This window comes from Schistocerca piceifrons, chromosome 1, assembly GCF_021461385.2.
Source record: "Schistocerca piceifrons isolate TAMUIC-IGC-003096 chromosome 1, iqSchPice1.1, whole genome shotgun sequence".
NCBI classification, from domain to species: Eukaryota; Metazoa; Arthropoda; class Insecta; order Orthoptera; family Acrididae; genus Schistocerca; species Schistocerca piceifrons.
In genome coordinates this window covers 164322043-164337640 of record NC_060138.1, presented here as the reverse complement: position 1 = coordinate 164337640, position 15598 = coordinate 164322043, and the positions used below count along the sequence as shown (strand labels likewise).

The window sequence follows — 15598 nt, the reverse complement described above, 5'->3', positions numbered from 1 at the left end:
TTATTGCACAGATGTGCGGCACAGTGGTTGTGTCTCAAAACTGTCTGCAGTTGTCCATTCTTGAGCCTTGTGCTCCTCCTATTTATATGTTTTTTAACAATCAAGTCAACAAAACTACAGTGCAAATTTATTAAATTAATGATTAAACGTTTAACATTTTTATGAGTAACTATCCACAAAACCTTGGTTATTTTATGCTGAAACTGGTGTATACAATAAAAAAGACTTTTGCATAGAATATACATCGTATTATATAAAAGTACTGAAAGATAACAATGCTAACCTAAATTTTCTTAATTATGGCTTCATTTGTAAATGCAAAATATTGTGAACATATATTGGACAAGTGTGACCTCCTAGTAACCAAATGTACTAATAAATTTTATGAGATTTAATGTATGAAGCAAAATCTCGTATTAGATACCATTAGAATTACGGAACTTTCAAAAAAGGAATGTAAAACAAAAGAGTTCTTTTATTTCAACATGATAGTGTTGTTTCCTTCCTCTGCTGAATATGTTTCTGCATGTTGTTTACCAAGCATATGTGAAAAAGTGCAGGGAAAAAGTCTGTAGAAAAGTGCTCATCCAGTGCCACGAAGTTGACTGATTCATCTGAAACAGATCACTGCACAAGGACACAGTTAATGGTTGATCAACAGTCCACTTATACACTATGACAATTAGCTTCTTATTAATGCAAACAATCCATTTTTTTTTTTTTTTTTTTTTTTCGTCAGGACAATATAAACTGATAGCTGTGAGGTTCTAACTGTTAAAATTTGTGTGTTGTCATACAGTATTCACATCTAACCAGTCTCCAAGCTCCGGGCGACCAAGTCAGTCTTCTCCAAGTCATCACCCATCGGTGCTGTTGACGTCGTTTGGATGGAGAGACCGTAAACGTTCACATCCACAGCCTTCTGTTAATGTTCAAGCATTTCCGGTGAGCAGCAATTAGCTCATATTTTGTATTGCATCTTCTACCTACTTGATTTCTGTGAAAAATACTGTAACTGAAATTCTGGTCATAATAATACAGAAAACCTGGCTAAAAATGGCAACAGTAGAAATAACCTTTTGACATATGCACCAAACGTTTATAAGAATAGTTGTTGCCATAATATTAAGATATTTACTCATAATGATACAGCAAAATCAGGAAAACAAATTTGTGTACACATACATTATAAAATTTTAAGAAGGCTGAAAGAAGTGTGCTGCTGTTACAGGGTCCTGACTCAAGTTCAAACACATCTTCTTGTAACAGCTCAACGCCATCAAGTCCGGCACTTGCCATGACAGCCCATACCCCTCATGCTGCTTCTAAACAACAATTTCATTTTCCAGGTGAGTGTTAAAAGTGAACCACAATTATTTGTTTGTATATTGCATTTAAAATTAGTTGGAACTTGCAACAGTTCTGTACAGAGTGATTGGAGGGAAGCATAGTTGCCAGCATGTGCTGAACATATCAGCAGGTGACTATAATACCAAGCCTACTCGGCACTGAACCTGGCAGCTTCACTTGACTGTGGGAACAGAAAGTCACACAAGCTGGCTGAGCTGCAATGTTTCTCAAATGATTTTAAAGAAACTATTCAATAATTAACTCTTAATTCTCACACATCTTACAGCATAATTTGTCAGCTTCACGATGAACTTCCTGTGATTTCGTTAATGACGTCAGTTTTGCGATCTTTCAATATTAGTTAAAGTACTGTGAGAAATACTAAGTTTGCAGTGAAACAAAGGAGTTGCTGTGAATTTGCGTTTCGTGCGTGTTAGACCATATTTTATATATAAAAACAAAGATGAGGTGACTTACCGAACAAAAGCGCTGGCAGGTCGATAGACACACAAACAAACACAAACATACACACAAAATTCAAGCTTTCGCAACAAACTGTTGCCTCATCAGGAAAGAGGGAAGGAGAGGGGAAGACGAAAGGAAGTGGGTTTTAAGGGAGAGGGTAAGGAGTCATTCCAATCCCGGGAGCGGAAAGACTTACCTTAGGGGGAAAAAAGGACAGGTATACACTCGCACACACGCACATATCCATCCACACATACAGACACAAGCTTGTGTCTGTATGTGTGGATGGATATGTGCGTGTGTGCGAGTGTATACCTGTCCTTTTTTCCCCCTAAGGTAAGTCTTTCCGCTCCCGGGATTGGAATGACTCCTTACCCTCTCCCTTAAAACCCACTTCCTTTCGTCTTCCCCTCTCCTTCCCTCTTTCCTGATGAGGCAACAGTTTGTTGCGAAAGCTTGAATTTTGTGTGTATGTTTGTGTTTGTTTGTGTGTCTATCGACCTGCCAGCGCTTTTGTTCGGTAAGTCACCTCATCTTTGTTTTTATATATAATTTTTCCCACGTGGAATGTTTCCTTCCATTATATTAGACCATATTTTGCTGCATGTAGAATGTAGATAACATATTGAACAATTTTTTTTTTTTTAAACTTGGAAGGACATTACCCTATGCACCCAGTGTCCAATCTCAAGAAAATGAAATACCTATAAACTTCTCTGTCATGAATGTGCACACCAGCGAAAAAGCCAGAATGAAATATTCACAAATCGCTCACATCACCTAAACAGTTTGAGATATTAAAACAAGATTTTGGGAATTGATAGCACACAAAGAGGAGAATATTTTGCCATATGATTAATATGCTAAACTTTCCATATCTATCATGACATTCAAGCAACTACAATTTTTTTTTGTGAAATAGTGTAATTTTTAAGGTTCATCAATAGCTGGTGAATGAGAGTTTCTGAAGGTCTTGTAAAAAATAAAACTGAAGAACTTAAGCGTTCATGGGCTTTTGCGTAAACTATTAACCTGTCTTGCCCTCAGTTGCTAGTTTAATAATACACTGTCACAGCAATGTTTTGTAATTTCAACTGCATTGGAATATTAGTGATATGAATGTTTGTAAACTCTGCTGTGTTTTGGCAAAATTAGCATATTTTAACAAGGCAACGAGATTACTCGTTGTGGTCCTTCAGGATTCCATGTTTCCTCAACTACATTCCTGATATGGCTGACAACTCGAGGCCTGTCCTGTGGTGTAACATTTTGCAATGGCTGCTTTTGTCCGCCTTTCAACATCACTGAGTGCAAACTTGTTGTTTCTTGCCACATTACTTTCACCTAGGCCCATTTAGTCTGTAAGATTTAATTTAGCTTGATGCAGAAGAATCCTGATTAAACTATGTACTTTAGCACCAGTCAGTTTGTCAACCTTTTAGTTTGGAGTTTTTGGCTTGTACAGCACTAAAAGTCCCATTAACATTGCCTTATGCAAGGTAGGTTCAGCTATATCCAGTGGAACTTTTCTTTGTAGCCAGAGCAAAATATCTACTTTCCTCCACTGCATTGTAGTTGCTTTAAAAGTCACAAGAGTGGTAAGGCACATTGTCCATTATTATTGTCAAATTTGGAGGGATATTTGGCAGCAGAATATTATCTTCAGTCAGTGAATGTGTTGCTGAATGATCACATTTATGGTGAATTAGTGTTCAGACATGGTGCACTGTTGTTATTAATGCAACAAAACATTTGTTTACAATACCTGATGACTGCAGAACTCTTTAATGCCAGAAAATACCACTTTACAGCAAGAGCTGACAAATGTAGATGCATCTGATGTGTGATACCACTTGGTACTCTTTATCCACAGCATGGCAACAGGGTCGCTTTACAAACTGAACTGCTGATGGCATGGTAGAGAAAGCTGGCTCGCCATTGGTTTTTACCTGGGCAATGGCATCACATGCCCTCCGGTAACCAAACGTCAAAAGTTGCAACTAATTTTAAATCCACCATAAGAATAATCCTCTTAAATTTTGGAAAGTACATGAAGAGTAACAACAGTAGAATGAAAGGATGGATTGCTGCTCGCAGCACATTGAGGAGGCATTGAGTTCCAGACAGGCACAATGAAAAGACTGCTAAGCACTTAAGCTTTTGGGCACTCATTCACACAAACACAAATCGTATACACATGGCCACTGTTGCTGGCAATGAAAAAAACTGTAATCTGCAACCTAAAAACTGATACCTGATGAAAAATGCATCAGCACTGTGGCTATGAACTGCAGAGATTACCTGGTGGAGGGACTCTGCCAGCTTTCAGATACACCGCCACAGTGACCACATTCCAGAAATCCAGCTCAATTTAGAGTAGCACATGGCACTAACCTATCCACGAGCCATTTAGAGGAATCCCAAAACACTCACCTGGTTCAGATTCATTGATAAAACCTTCTCCATCTCAAACCAGCAAGCCTCAGTGTTTACCTCTACCTCAGGGATGGTTACAGCAGTACCACCGTCCTCATGAGCCCACTAACCATTAACAATAACTCCACTTTGACAGCTACCACCCATTCAATACCAAGAAGTTTCTTCATACAACCTAGGCATTAGGTACCTGTGATTGTCACATTGTAATGACAAACAGTCCCTCTCCAAATATGCCAAAGGTGTCACTGAGATCTTCACAGTTGAAAATTACCCACCCAATCTCGTTCAGAAACAATCTCCCGTACTTTGGCTCACCAGTCATCTACCACACCCCGCATAACCACTATATGGCCACAAGTTAATTCCTCTCATGACTCAGAACCACCAAGAATTGGGAGCAACTGAATGGCATTCTCTGCCAGGATTTCGAATACCTCTCGTTACGCCCTGGAGTAAGGAGTATCCTACTCACTATCCTCCACACCACTCCCATAGTAGCATTTCGCCAACTGTCCAACCTATGCAATATTCTTGTCTGTTTAGTCTGCACCATGCTCCAATCCCTTTGCTTCTTGGCTCATGTCCGTGCAATAGACCTAGATGCATGATATGTCATATACACCCTCTGGCTACCACCTGCTCCAGTCTTGTCACAGGCATTTTCTGTCCATCGAAGGCAGGGCTACGATTGAAAGCAGGCATGTGATCCACAAACCAAGCTGCAACAATTGTGCTGCTTTGTACATGGGCATGACAACTAGCTGTCTGTCCGCATGAATGGCTGCTGCCAGACCTGGCAGCAGGTCCACTCTGATGCTGAACACACTGCCCAACACAGTTTGCTTCACTTCACCGACTGCCTCAGAGCCTGCACCATCTGGATCCTTCCTACCAACACAATCTTTTCTGAATTGTGCAGCTGTGAACTCTTCCTGTGCCATATCCTTCATTCTCTTAACCCCACTGGCCTCAACCTTCGTTACTCCATGTTCGTTGCCTACTCATTACCACTTTCCCTGCTCCCTCTCCAGTACTGCACTCACTTACTATTCAACGAACGGACCTACAATCTTCACCCCTTCTCTACCTCTCTTGTCCCCTTTCTCTCTTTTCTACTCCCCAGCACAGCCTCCTGACCCTGCAAATAGCAGCACAATCCTGTTGCCAACACATCATTATATGCTCTCAGAAGCAGGAGATCAGATTCTCCAGTCCCAACCCCCATCCAGCATTCCTTTCCCCTGCTCACCCCCTGCTGCCTCTAACCTCACACCATAGGCTGCAGATTGTATTGATGTCAGACATGGACACAGTCAGAAGTCAACCACTGTAGACAGAGATAGAGGTCCCAGGCGTAGGCGCGTGTGTATGTGCTCGCACATATTTTTGAAGGACTTTGTTTAGCAGTCTTTTCATTGTTGCTGTCTGCGACTCAATGCCAACTCTATGTGGTGAATAACAATCTAACCTTCTCGTAATATTGTTTAAGAAAAACTTGGGTTAAATCTGCATTCCCCATTTCAATCTCCCCTCCTCTCCCCTCCCCCTCCCCCTCCCCATTACTCCCCTCCCCTCTACTCCTCTCCACTCCCCCTCCCCATTACTCCTCTCCCCTCCCCCTCCCCATTACTCTTCTCTCCTCTTCCCTCCCCCCAAATTACTCTCCTCTCTCTCCACCTCCAGTTACTCTTCTCTCATCCTCTCCTCCAATATGCTCAGCCCCTCCCACCATTTTGGCCCCTCTCGTCTCTCCCACCCTCAGTTAGTCTCCTCTCCCCCTCTGCCAGTTAGTCTCGTCTCTTCTCTCCTCCACCCGATTGCTATCCTCTCCCCTCCCCTCTCCCCTGAACCCACCTGTCTGCTCTCTCCCCACTCCCTCTTCCCACCACCACCTTCCCCCTGCCCACTCCCCCACTGCCCCTTTTTTTATATGAGAGGAGTCGTACATTCAGAGTTTGTTCCAGAGCGTTAGACAACTAACCATGCTTTCTGCATAGATGTTTTGAAAAGATTATGCATCAATTTATGGTAGAAGAGGCATGATTTTCGGCAGTCGGGTGAATGGGTTTTCCACGTTGATAAAGCCCTGGCTCACAGGGCTCTGAGTGCACTCGTTTTTGACCTTGCCCCCTTACGACTTTTATTTCTCCGAACAAAAAGAATCACTATCAATGACTAGTTCTTAATCTCCAATAAGTGTATTCCTGATTGTACAGTCTTTCTGTCTAATATAACTTACACTTCATTTAATTATTTGACCTTGTGTTGTCAACTAAATTTTTTATCTTTCAATACGGGTGTCAGTTTCTCTATCCCTGGCTGTCTTCTTATTCATGAAATGGATTGTTTCAATAAAAAATAAATTGTGGTTAAAGGTTTATTTACGGATATTGTGGTGCATTGCATGTTTCTGTTACTGTATAAATGTTCTTGTTAGTGATATCAACTAAACACTGTGAAGATCGTTAAGCAACGGTACTGCTGTGTAACTCTTTAACTGACCACTCTTATAACATTTTCAGATTAATTTTGGAAAGTAGAGAATTAGTCAGCTGATCATTTGACTGATAACTTTTGAGCTACCTCTTCTTTAATACGTACAACATGCTGAGATTCCAAATTAAATACTTCAGTGTGCACATCCTATAATACATCAAGAATTGTGAATGATTGTGTAAGATTTTGTGTGTGTGTGTGTGTGTGTGTGTGTGTGTGTGTGTGTGTGTGTGTGTGTGTGTGCTGCCATCCAGTAACAGAATCCAAGTTAATTTGCACTTGCTGTATTTCTCATGATTATTTTTATGCGAGATCCTTGTAATACATACGATAAAATACTATTGTCAAAAGACACAATTCTTGACAAGTCTTATTTGATTTCTGCATTTCAACATAATTTAAACTATGTTTACAATACGAGAAGGAAAGTTGTTGGAACACTGCCCATTTGTAAAGTTCAATTATGTTGCAGTTTTGTGAAAAATTGAGCTCACAATATTTAGAAATGATAGACAGGCAATTGTCCTAAGTATTGTTCACCAATGTTGTTTATCCTTCTGTCTATGAACAAATTCTATTGACTCACATTTGAACTCATTCCATTGGAGGTGTATATCATATAATTGATAATGTATGTCCACTGATGCTAAATTTTTGCTGGCTGAAACAAAATTTCTGGCCATATTCTGCAGTTACCAAACTGTTTAGCTCTCTGGAACTTATTCTGTAACACAATATTTAAAACAGTGTTGAAAAACAGGTCATACTTAAAATATAGCTGTCATCATTTGCATATCAATGTGTTTATTTCTCAGATATATTTTGTTTTGTTTTGCTGTATCATTCATGGTGTTGTAGTTTTCTGAAGCCTGAGAGCAGGTGCAATTTTTAAGGATTTCAGTGTGGATCGTTTGTTCTAAATATTGTTTACAGGTTAATGGATGCCCTTGTATAAATTAATGAATTCTTATGCTGTCCAACTAGCCTGTAACTGTCTACAGTTTCACAGGTTTTCTTGATTTTTGTGTGCTATTTAGTATCCCCCTTTTCTCCTGTTAAAAGTTGAAATATTTTTAATTGCTGTGAATAACAGCAAAGCCTTCTTTTCAAATTTTTAACTTGAATTGATGAATAATGTTTCCATTTCTTTCTGTTGTGAGCTGATACGTGTTCATATCCAGGAAGTTACTAATTTGCCCTTCCACATTTGATACAATGTTTTTGTGCACACAGATGTGAATTCGCAGCCTGAGAAGGGTGTCACCTTAGAGACACACCCATTGGCTCCTTCTGCATCAACTCCAGTTAGTAGTTCTTCTGTCATTACGAATACTTCAGTAAAGACAACAGAGACGGTGGAGAGTGATGACCTTGCAGACACATCAAAGTCCAATGACAGTGAGCGTACTGTGTCTGGTAGTGACAGTGAACGTACACCTGTGCGGGTTGACTCCCAGGATAGTCAAGTGTCTGATGGGGAAGCAGTTGAACGAACCTGGCCCAGACAAAACAGTGTAAGTAACATTTATTATGACTTTCTGCGATATTAAAAATTAAAAATATGAAAGTTCTAAACAGTTCACTAATAAGTTTAAGTAAATAAAATTTTTTCAAGGTTCACTAATAAATTATTGAGGAAACAATGAAGATTAAGGTGTTTTCCACACAAAATGACACAGTGATATAGCCACCACTACATTGAAAATCACACCTGAATCTTGTAAAAGAACTATTACTTACTTCCAAAGTGTTTTTGAGGAAGCTATGTGATTAAGAAACATGGTAATTTGTGATATTAATTCTTATTTACACTGGAGTGAATGTAAGCAGACAGAATAAACTTGTGTATCTGCGTACAAGCATTTACATGGTACATGGAAGAGAACACGAGATAATGAGCATAGCATGCCTACTGTATCAACACTGTGTTATTTCTTCTGTAACAATTCTGTGGTTTTTTGGGGGGGGGGGGGGGGGGGGCACTATGTGGGTTTCACTTGACACAACATTATTTATAGCTGAAATGCAAAACTTTGGTATCCAGATAGGATAAGTTTGCATGACAAACTTGTTGATTATGATGAAGCAAGCAAAATGGTATTACACAAGAAGAATGTAGGCCTAAGTGTATGAAACAAGGAGGTAGTGCACTGAACTCCTTACCATTATTGCGAAGCTTAGTGCATGTCATTTTACAGTTTTTGCTGATTTCTTGTTACAATTGAGGGGGAAATTTAAATGCAGAACACTTGGAGCAACATAACCTGAAGAAAGGTTAGCATTTACTCTCAGGCTGTTAGCAGCTGGAGACATTTACATTTAAATTGTTTCTCATTTGAATGCTTGCTGTATCTCAGATAGTTCGTGATGCCTACAGTGGAGTATGCAAAGCACTTCTAGGATTTTATTAAAGTGCATACAGCTAAACCCTGAATTAACAAATGCACTTATAATGAAAATTTCCATTGCTTCCTGCAAAACTCCCATAAGAACAATGTTATGCTCTTAACAAACCCTGCATTAAGAAAGAGTCCACCTTTAAGGAAAAAACTAGAAACATTTTGCAAATTTAAATCTAGTTTTTATGTAATTCTTAACATGTTAGAGTGGGTTTCTGATTTCTTTCCGTTTCACTTCACAAGAGTCAAATTTTTTGTTATGTGATGCAGTAAATTGTGATTAATTCAACCGGTCAACATGTACCTAGATCTTATTCAATAACACGACTTCCCTTCTAGTAATACAGGCAGATGCCTTGAAAGAACCCGAGATCAATTTCCATTCAACTAAGGTCACCTGATGTGAAGTCACAGTAACTGAGTCCACGAAGTGCAAAAACAGATTTTAAAAGCTTACAGTCTAGCAAAAGTTGACGACCATCGGCGATGTTGATGACTATCTTAACTTTAATATTCAAACCTGGGGAAGAAATAAGATTTATAGCTGTCTACATGTGCAGCATATTCAAAAATATGGAAGTGTTCTCAAATGCCAAAGATAATGATTCCTGTGGATTCAAAATGGAGGAACATTCATGTGTCTACAGTCAGTGATGTGGAAAATATTCTTCTAATATAGTTTCAAGGACAGAGAAGTGGAAGCATTCTTATAAGCGAAAAAATCTGCTAGACAAGGTCTGTGAAATAGCTTTGTAGATTGACATTGAAAATTTCAGTGCATTGAACCGCTGGTTGAATCATTTTAAGAAACGTCACAATCTGTTTATACAGAGTGTAAATGGAGAAAGTGAAGCTCTGGCCATAAAAATCATAAACTATTATAAGAGTGTTATACTGCCACAATTCATAGAGGGCATATAATTGACTTCTGCAAAATCATATTCTGTTAAGGGAGGAAAGTACCACAGAGGGGGGGAAGGGGGGGGGGAGGTAAAGAAAGGGTGATTATGCCTTAGTGTGTAAATAGTGATTGAAGTGAAAAGTTGCCTTCACTTTTAATTCCCAGTGCTTATTAGTACAACTGCACACCCTGGAGATGTCAGAAATCTTTTGTCTTCTTCAGATATTCAGATGAGAAGCTGTATTTCCACCTACAGTGAACATAGGCCAGGTGGATGATAGTCCTTCACATATGTTTAATCAGCATAATAGACTTTGTTTACCTTCAAGGAAAAATTATTGTGCTGCCACATTTTAATAAAAATAAATATGAAACCTGTGCTTATTCACTATGTTACTGCCTGATGCAAGCATGTATGAATTTATTGTCTTTCTCACATCCCCAGTTGAACCTTTCAGTGCTTCGGCAATATTCCATCATTATTATTGTTTCTTTGTTTGGCATTTGAGGTGTGGATCTCTTGGATCTAAGAACCATGTTTGTGTCTATATTCTAGTCAGAAACATTACATTCTCTTCAGATCACTCCATTACTCATGTAACTTGTGTCAGTAATAAAAGTTCACTCACAGAACCACAGACAATGCTCTCTATGCTGCTGGTGCCAAAGTGATGATGGTGTGAACTTACTCTGGTGGTTCATTGAAAAACTGACAACCAGTCGAACACAAGTGAGCTCATGTGAACTGAACCAAACTGAATGATGTTCACTTGTACTCGGCTACTGTTTATATGAGAGGGAATTCTCATTCGCTGATGTTTGTTCACTCTGGTGTAAAGCAGTCATTACAGTTTCATGTCACAAGTTGACAAGGAGTGAGACACATTTTCATTATTATAGTTTTTGTGATTTTGGAATCCAACCAACCCATTCATAAAGTTTGCATTGACAGATGTAGTTGCTGTTTACTTGGTGTCTGTTGCTCTTTAGGTTGTGCATTGCTATATAGGAAATGTGGCTAATGTATCAAAATTACTGTAAGCTGAAAGCAAACTTATCTATTTCAAAATCTAGACTAAATAAATTTTATATAAAGGTGGCATGCCACATCTTATTACACTCAAGGTTGCAGAGACAACTATCATTTATTTAGTGTGTGTGTGTGTGTGTGTGTGTGTGTGTGTGTGTGTGTGTGTGGTGTGTATAAGACAGGTATTCCATCTTGTTGTCCGCAGTCTGAAAGCTTTGTTCACAATACATTGTCTAGTAACTGTTACTGGTAGTAATATATTAACAGAATTTTGAAAAAAAGATTAAGTATAGATGATTTTAATGACAGTCAGTTCAAGCATTGTTTAATATGAAAGGAAAAACTGATGTTAACAAATAGGAGTAAGTGCAACTGTCAGTATCTTTTATTGAAGTCATTTACATAGGATCAATTCAGCTTGTGATCAAGTGATGGAATAGAAATTTCAAGTGTCGTAAGATATCATTTTGAAGTAAAAATAAAGCTTTCTCATGTAGATAACCTACAGCATGAAATAACAATTTAGTATTAGTATTTCTCTAAATTTGTTGTGCCACCACAAACTTGTTTTTCTGTAGAGGTCATCAGTGTTAAATGTACATGTTTATTACTCCAGTATTTAGTCTGAGGATGCAACTTCTCCTCGATAAGCAAGTCTATCCATCTCCCTTTCTTCATTATTTGTTGTAGTTACTAATATTAATTTTTCTGTGTTGGCAGTAACTTAGCTTGTTTTTCTCCACAGTTGTGCCTGTGGACAGCAGAGGTGGTGTTGGGTTACCATGCATAGAGCCCTCTCTCATTATTTGTGTTTTTGTCATTGTATTCTTCTTCACTCACTGTCACAGTTGCAGATATTCACTGTGATGAACAGGCATTACAGCAGAAAGAAAACTGGGATTTTACAATTGTTTAGTGTCCCCTTATTTTATTTTTGCAGTCATTCCAACTGTTTTTGTAAGATGGAAATATCCTGTGTAGTCCATTGATTCCCTGCAAGAGGATAAGTTTCAGTTTTTTTCAATATCTGAGTTAACTATCTGCAAATATTACAAAAGAACAAGTGTGATCCATTTCTTCTGAATTAAGAGACAACAAGAACCTTCATCAACTTGGAACAAGAACTAACTTAACATAACGTACATCTGTGTGTTGGAGCAGGTTACTCAACAGTCTTGCTAAACTTCTGCCAGTTCCTGAAGGTGAATTTCTGAACCGAGTATGATGTATGTAGTTCAATTGTTTTTTAGCTGGTACAGTTGTGGAATAACTAAATTTAGCTAAAACAAAACTACTAAAGGGCAGGTTTTTTTTTTTTTTCTAGGATTTCAATAGATATGCACTGACATAGAAATGGAGCCTGATTGGTATGGATAAGGAATGGGCATATGAAGAGAGTTTCAAAATGAAAGAGCAAAGCAAACCAAATTTTGGTTTTCTGAATATTTGTGTTACATAAGGGCTCATTAATGCAGGATTGGAGGATGTCCGCAAATCTAGATGGTGTGCATGTGAATTAACTTGATGGTTGAGAAGAACAGAGTTAGTCAGATGCGCTGAGCTATCTGCTCAGTTTGAAGGCACGAGTGAGAGAGAGAGAGAGAGAGAGAGAGAGAGAGAGAGAGAGAGAGAGAGAGACAGGCTGTTGTCTGCTCTGTCGCTGAAGTCCAAGAGAGTGTCCAGATTTGACTCCAAATTCCTTGAATGGCCAGCAACCACCCGTGACTTGTTTCTCACGCAACCCATTGGTTAACCTACAGATACATTTAGCTATTTTTGTCAGGAAAGTACTGGAAACTAAGCATCTCCTGACACTACACTTCTTCACATACATGGGCTTTGAGGAAACTCGCACTTAATTCTTAGTTAAACAGCGTACAAAGAAAATTCAGAATAAAATTTTGTACCAAATTACTAAAAATTTCTCTAGCCATCCTGTATAATCCTTTCCCCTTCCTTGAAGTACAAGGTACACGTTCAGTGGGGGATTGACCCTTGTTGGGCCTTAGAGACTTGAGAGGGGTATGTTGTTATTGTATTTCTTTATTGTTGTCAGGATGGGACTTTAATTATATTTATGTATATCAAACAACCAAACTGTAAGAAAATACTAAACATTCAGATTAATCTTCTTTAAGTGAGGCACTTCAAAATGAAACTTTTTTTTCTTCACTTTTTTTTGTATAGATTTACTGGCAGACTTAATAATGATGTAGAATTTAGATTACTAACTAGTGGGTTTCCACCACGAAAACAGACTAGTTGTAAATGACCTCAGAGACATTGATAAAATAAACGTCTATGCATACTAATAATTCCTTAATTTTAAAAAAATCTACACATTATTCCTACTAACAAAATTCCTGTCTGTTAGATATTATGGTTTTCATTCAGAGAAAATGTGCAACTTCCTATAAACACTACTATCCACACTGCACTAATCATCCTCAAGGTAAGTCACTTTATAGCGGATTTCTCAGAGATCTAAAATAAGAAGAGTTACGCAGAATTGTGGAAATGGAAGAAACTGTTGTTTGTATCAATAGAATTTCAAGGAGTTAGTCTGTAGCAAAACCAGTCCATATTTACGTAGGTAAGTGCTTTGCACACAACTGATTTGTTAAGATATTAATATTAATTAAAATAATACTTGTGTGTGTAACACTGAAACTGTTGTATATAACCCTTCAAACTTACAGATTTTCTATAACCACATTAATAGTAAAAGTGTAAAGAAAAAAAAAAGAAGAAGAAGAAGTAAACACAATGAGCCTTGTCATATCCCCTTACTATGAAATCTTAACTAGTTCATGAATAAATGAAGTTTATGCCTGAGGCTACATTTCAAGGGGTTATTGATTGACAATGTCTATTGACCTTGCTGTCTACTGGCTGCACCTTCTAAGTTCATCAAGATCTACTTGCATCTAACCCATTAACAGAATTTCCTTGGCAGCATAATATTCACATCATTATGAATTGCTGATTATTTTTCTTCGTGGCAAAGTGATATTTCCAGCAGAGAGTATGGGTGTAGGACAGATTTCCACCCGTACTCTCTGCTGAATTGCTGATTAATTACAGAAATGTTCCTTACTAATTAATAGAGGCACATGTTTGTGTTGTAAATTTTTATCAGGTTTGGTCACTTTTAAAAATCTGTTTTGGTATGTTTTCACTATTCTTATATCTTTTATCAATAATTTTGGTAAATTTTATTTTCAGCAATAAAAGCCAAAGCAAAAATTGAATGCAAATTTGCAATGAATCATATTTTATTTTTACGTAAATTCAAAAAGCGTGAAAATTATGCATCTGGTGAAAACGACATACATCAAAGCATGAGTGTTTGTAAACATTTATCTTACCACTTTAATAAGTAGGGCCTAGCCTATGTACAGAATCTGCAAATCAATCTGAGAAAGACAGGGAAACCATGACCTCCATTTACTGGGAGTCAGGGCTATTCTGCTGCCAGACATTATATTACAGGATGTTGAAAATGCCTATCAACTTTACTGACTGGAATCCACAAAGCATGCACTGCAGCTTCCACAAAATGCCCATACTCTTATTTCAGAGAAAGTAGGATAGTTCTCTGCAAGAACTAGCAATTAAATCCCTAAACACTTTGTATAGTTCAAGATGTTCCTTTAAAAACTCTCGTAGAATAGGAATTTACTCAATTAGTTTAGAGATTTCAACAATGAGTCACCTTTCAGTATGTTTCTTGGATCAAACAATTTACTGACAGAAGAAATGACAGTTCTTCACGTCTCACCCTGTATGAAGTGGTTCAGTTTTATCAGGCTTCTCTACCTCCAGTTTAGAACAGAGATGGTAAATGTACTTGGATTTGCTTCGGCAGTGTATTAAGCTTATCGTAGGCTGTCTTGGGAGGGGAGGGGGCAGGGTGAGGGAAGGGATGCATCCTGTAGTAATTTAAAGCTCTTTCAAAACTCACTGAACTTGAATCGTAGAACACAAATTCTCTCTAATGGCAGCAGCAAACTATAATATTTTGAGCAATGCTCAATAAGAAAAATGGCAAGGCACTGATTTTTTTTTACTACAGTAGAGGTCAACTTTTTAAAATAGTTCACAGACACACTCTTATCTTAAACAGTTTCAACAGATTCTACTGTATCATACAGACATTCTCCAAGGTACTTGATGCTTTTAAACTGAAGTTCCACCTAGTGATGACGGGACTCGTGAAAAGTGTAGCTTTTGTGGGTTCACCTTCATATTTCAGATTTAAGAATTGAATGTATGCACGTTATTTATTTCGGATATTAAAGATGCTCAACACAATGGTTCAAATCATTGAGTCCCGTGGTTCACACACTGCCTGCCAAATTTAATTTATGGACCCAGCACTGCATGTGTTCTAACGGTGCTGGATCCAAAACCCAAATTGCATTTATACACTTGCCACTGTAACAGGCTGAATCCGAAGTTACAGAAACTACATTTTGGTACTGAATTTTAGGTTTCTGAAATATGCACATAACTGCT

The 15598-nt window shown here is 38.1% G+C and overlaps 1 protein-coding gene across 1 annotated transcript in view; it reads left to right on the top strand.

Moving 5' to 3' along the window:
- LOC124787715 (kinase suppressor of Ras 2) overlaps positions 1-15598 on the top strand; it is a 173936-nt gene that overhangs the window by 67839 nt on the left and 90499 nt on the right. Inside the window, exons 9-11 of the mRNA XM_047254563.1 lie at positions 800-945; positions 1232-1349; positions 7984-8264. Of these exons, the coding sequence (XP_047110519.1) occupies positions 800-945; positions 1232-1349; positions 7984-8264 (545 nt within the window). The remainder of the gene's footprint in view (positions 1-799; positions 946-1231; positions 1350-7983; positions 8265-15598) is intronic.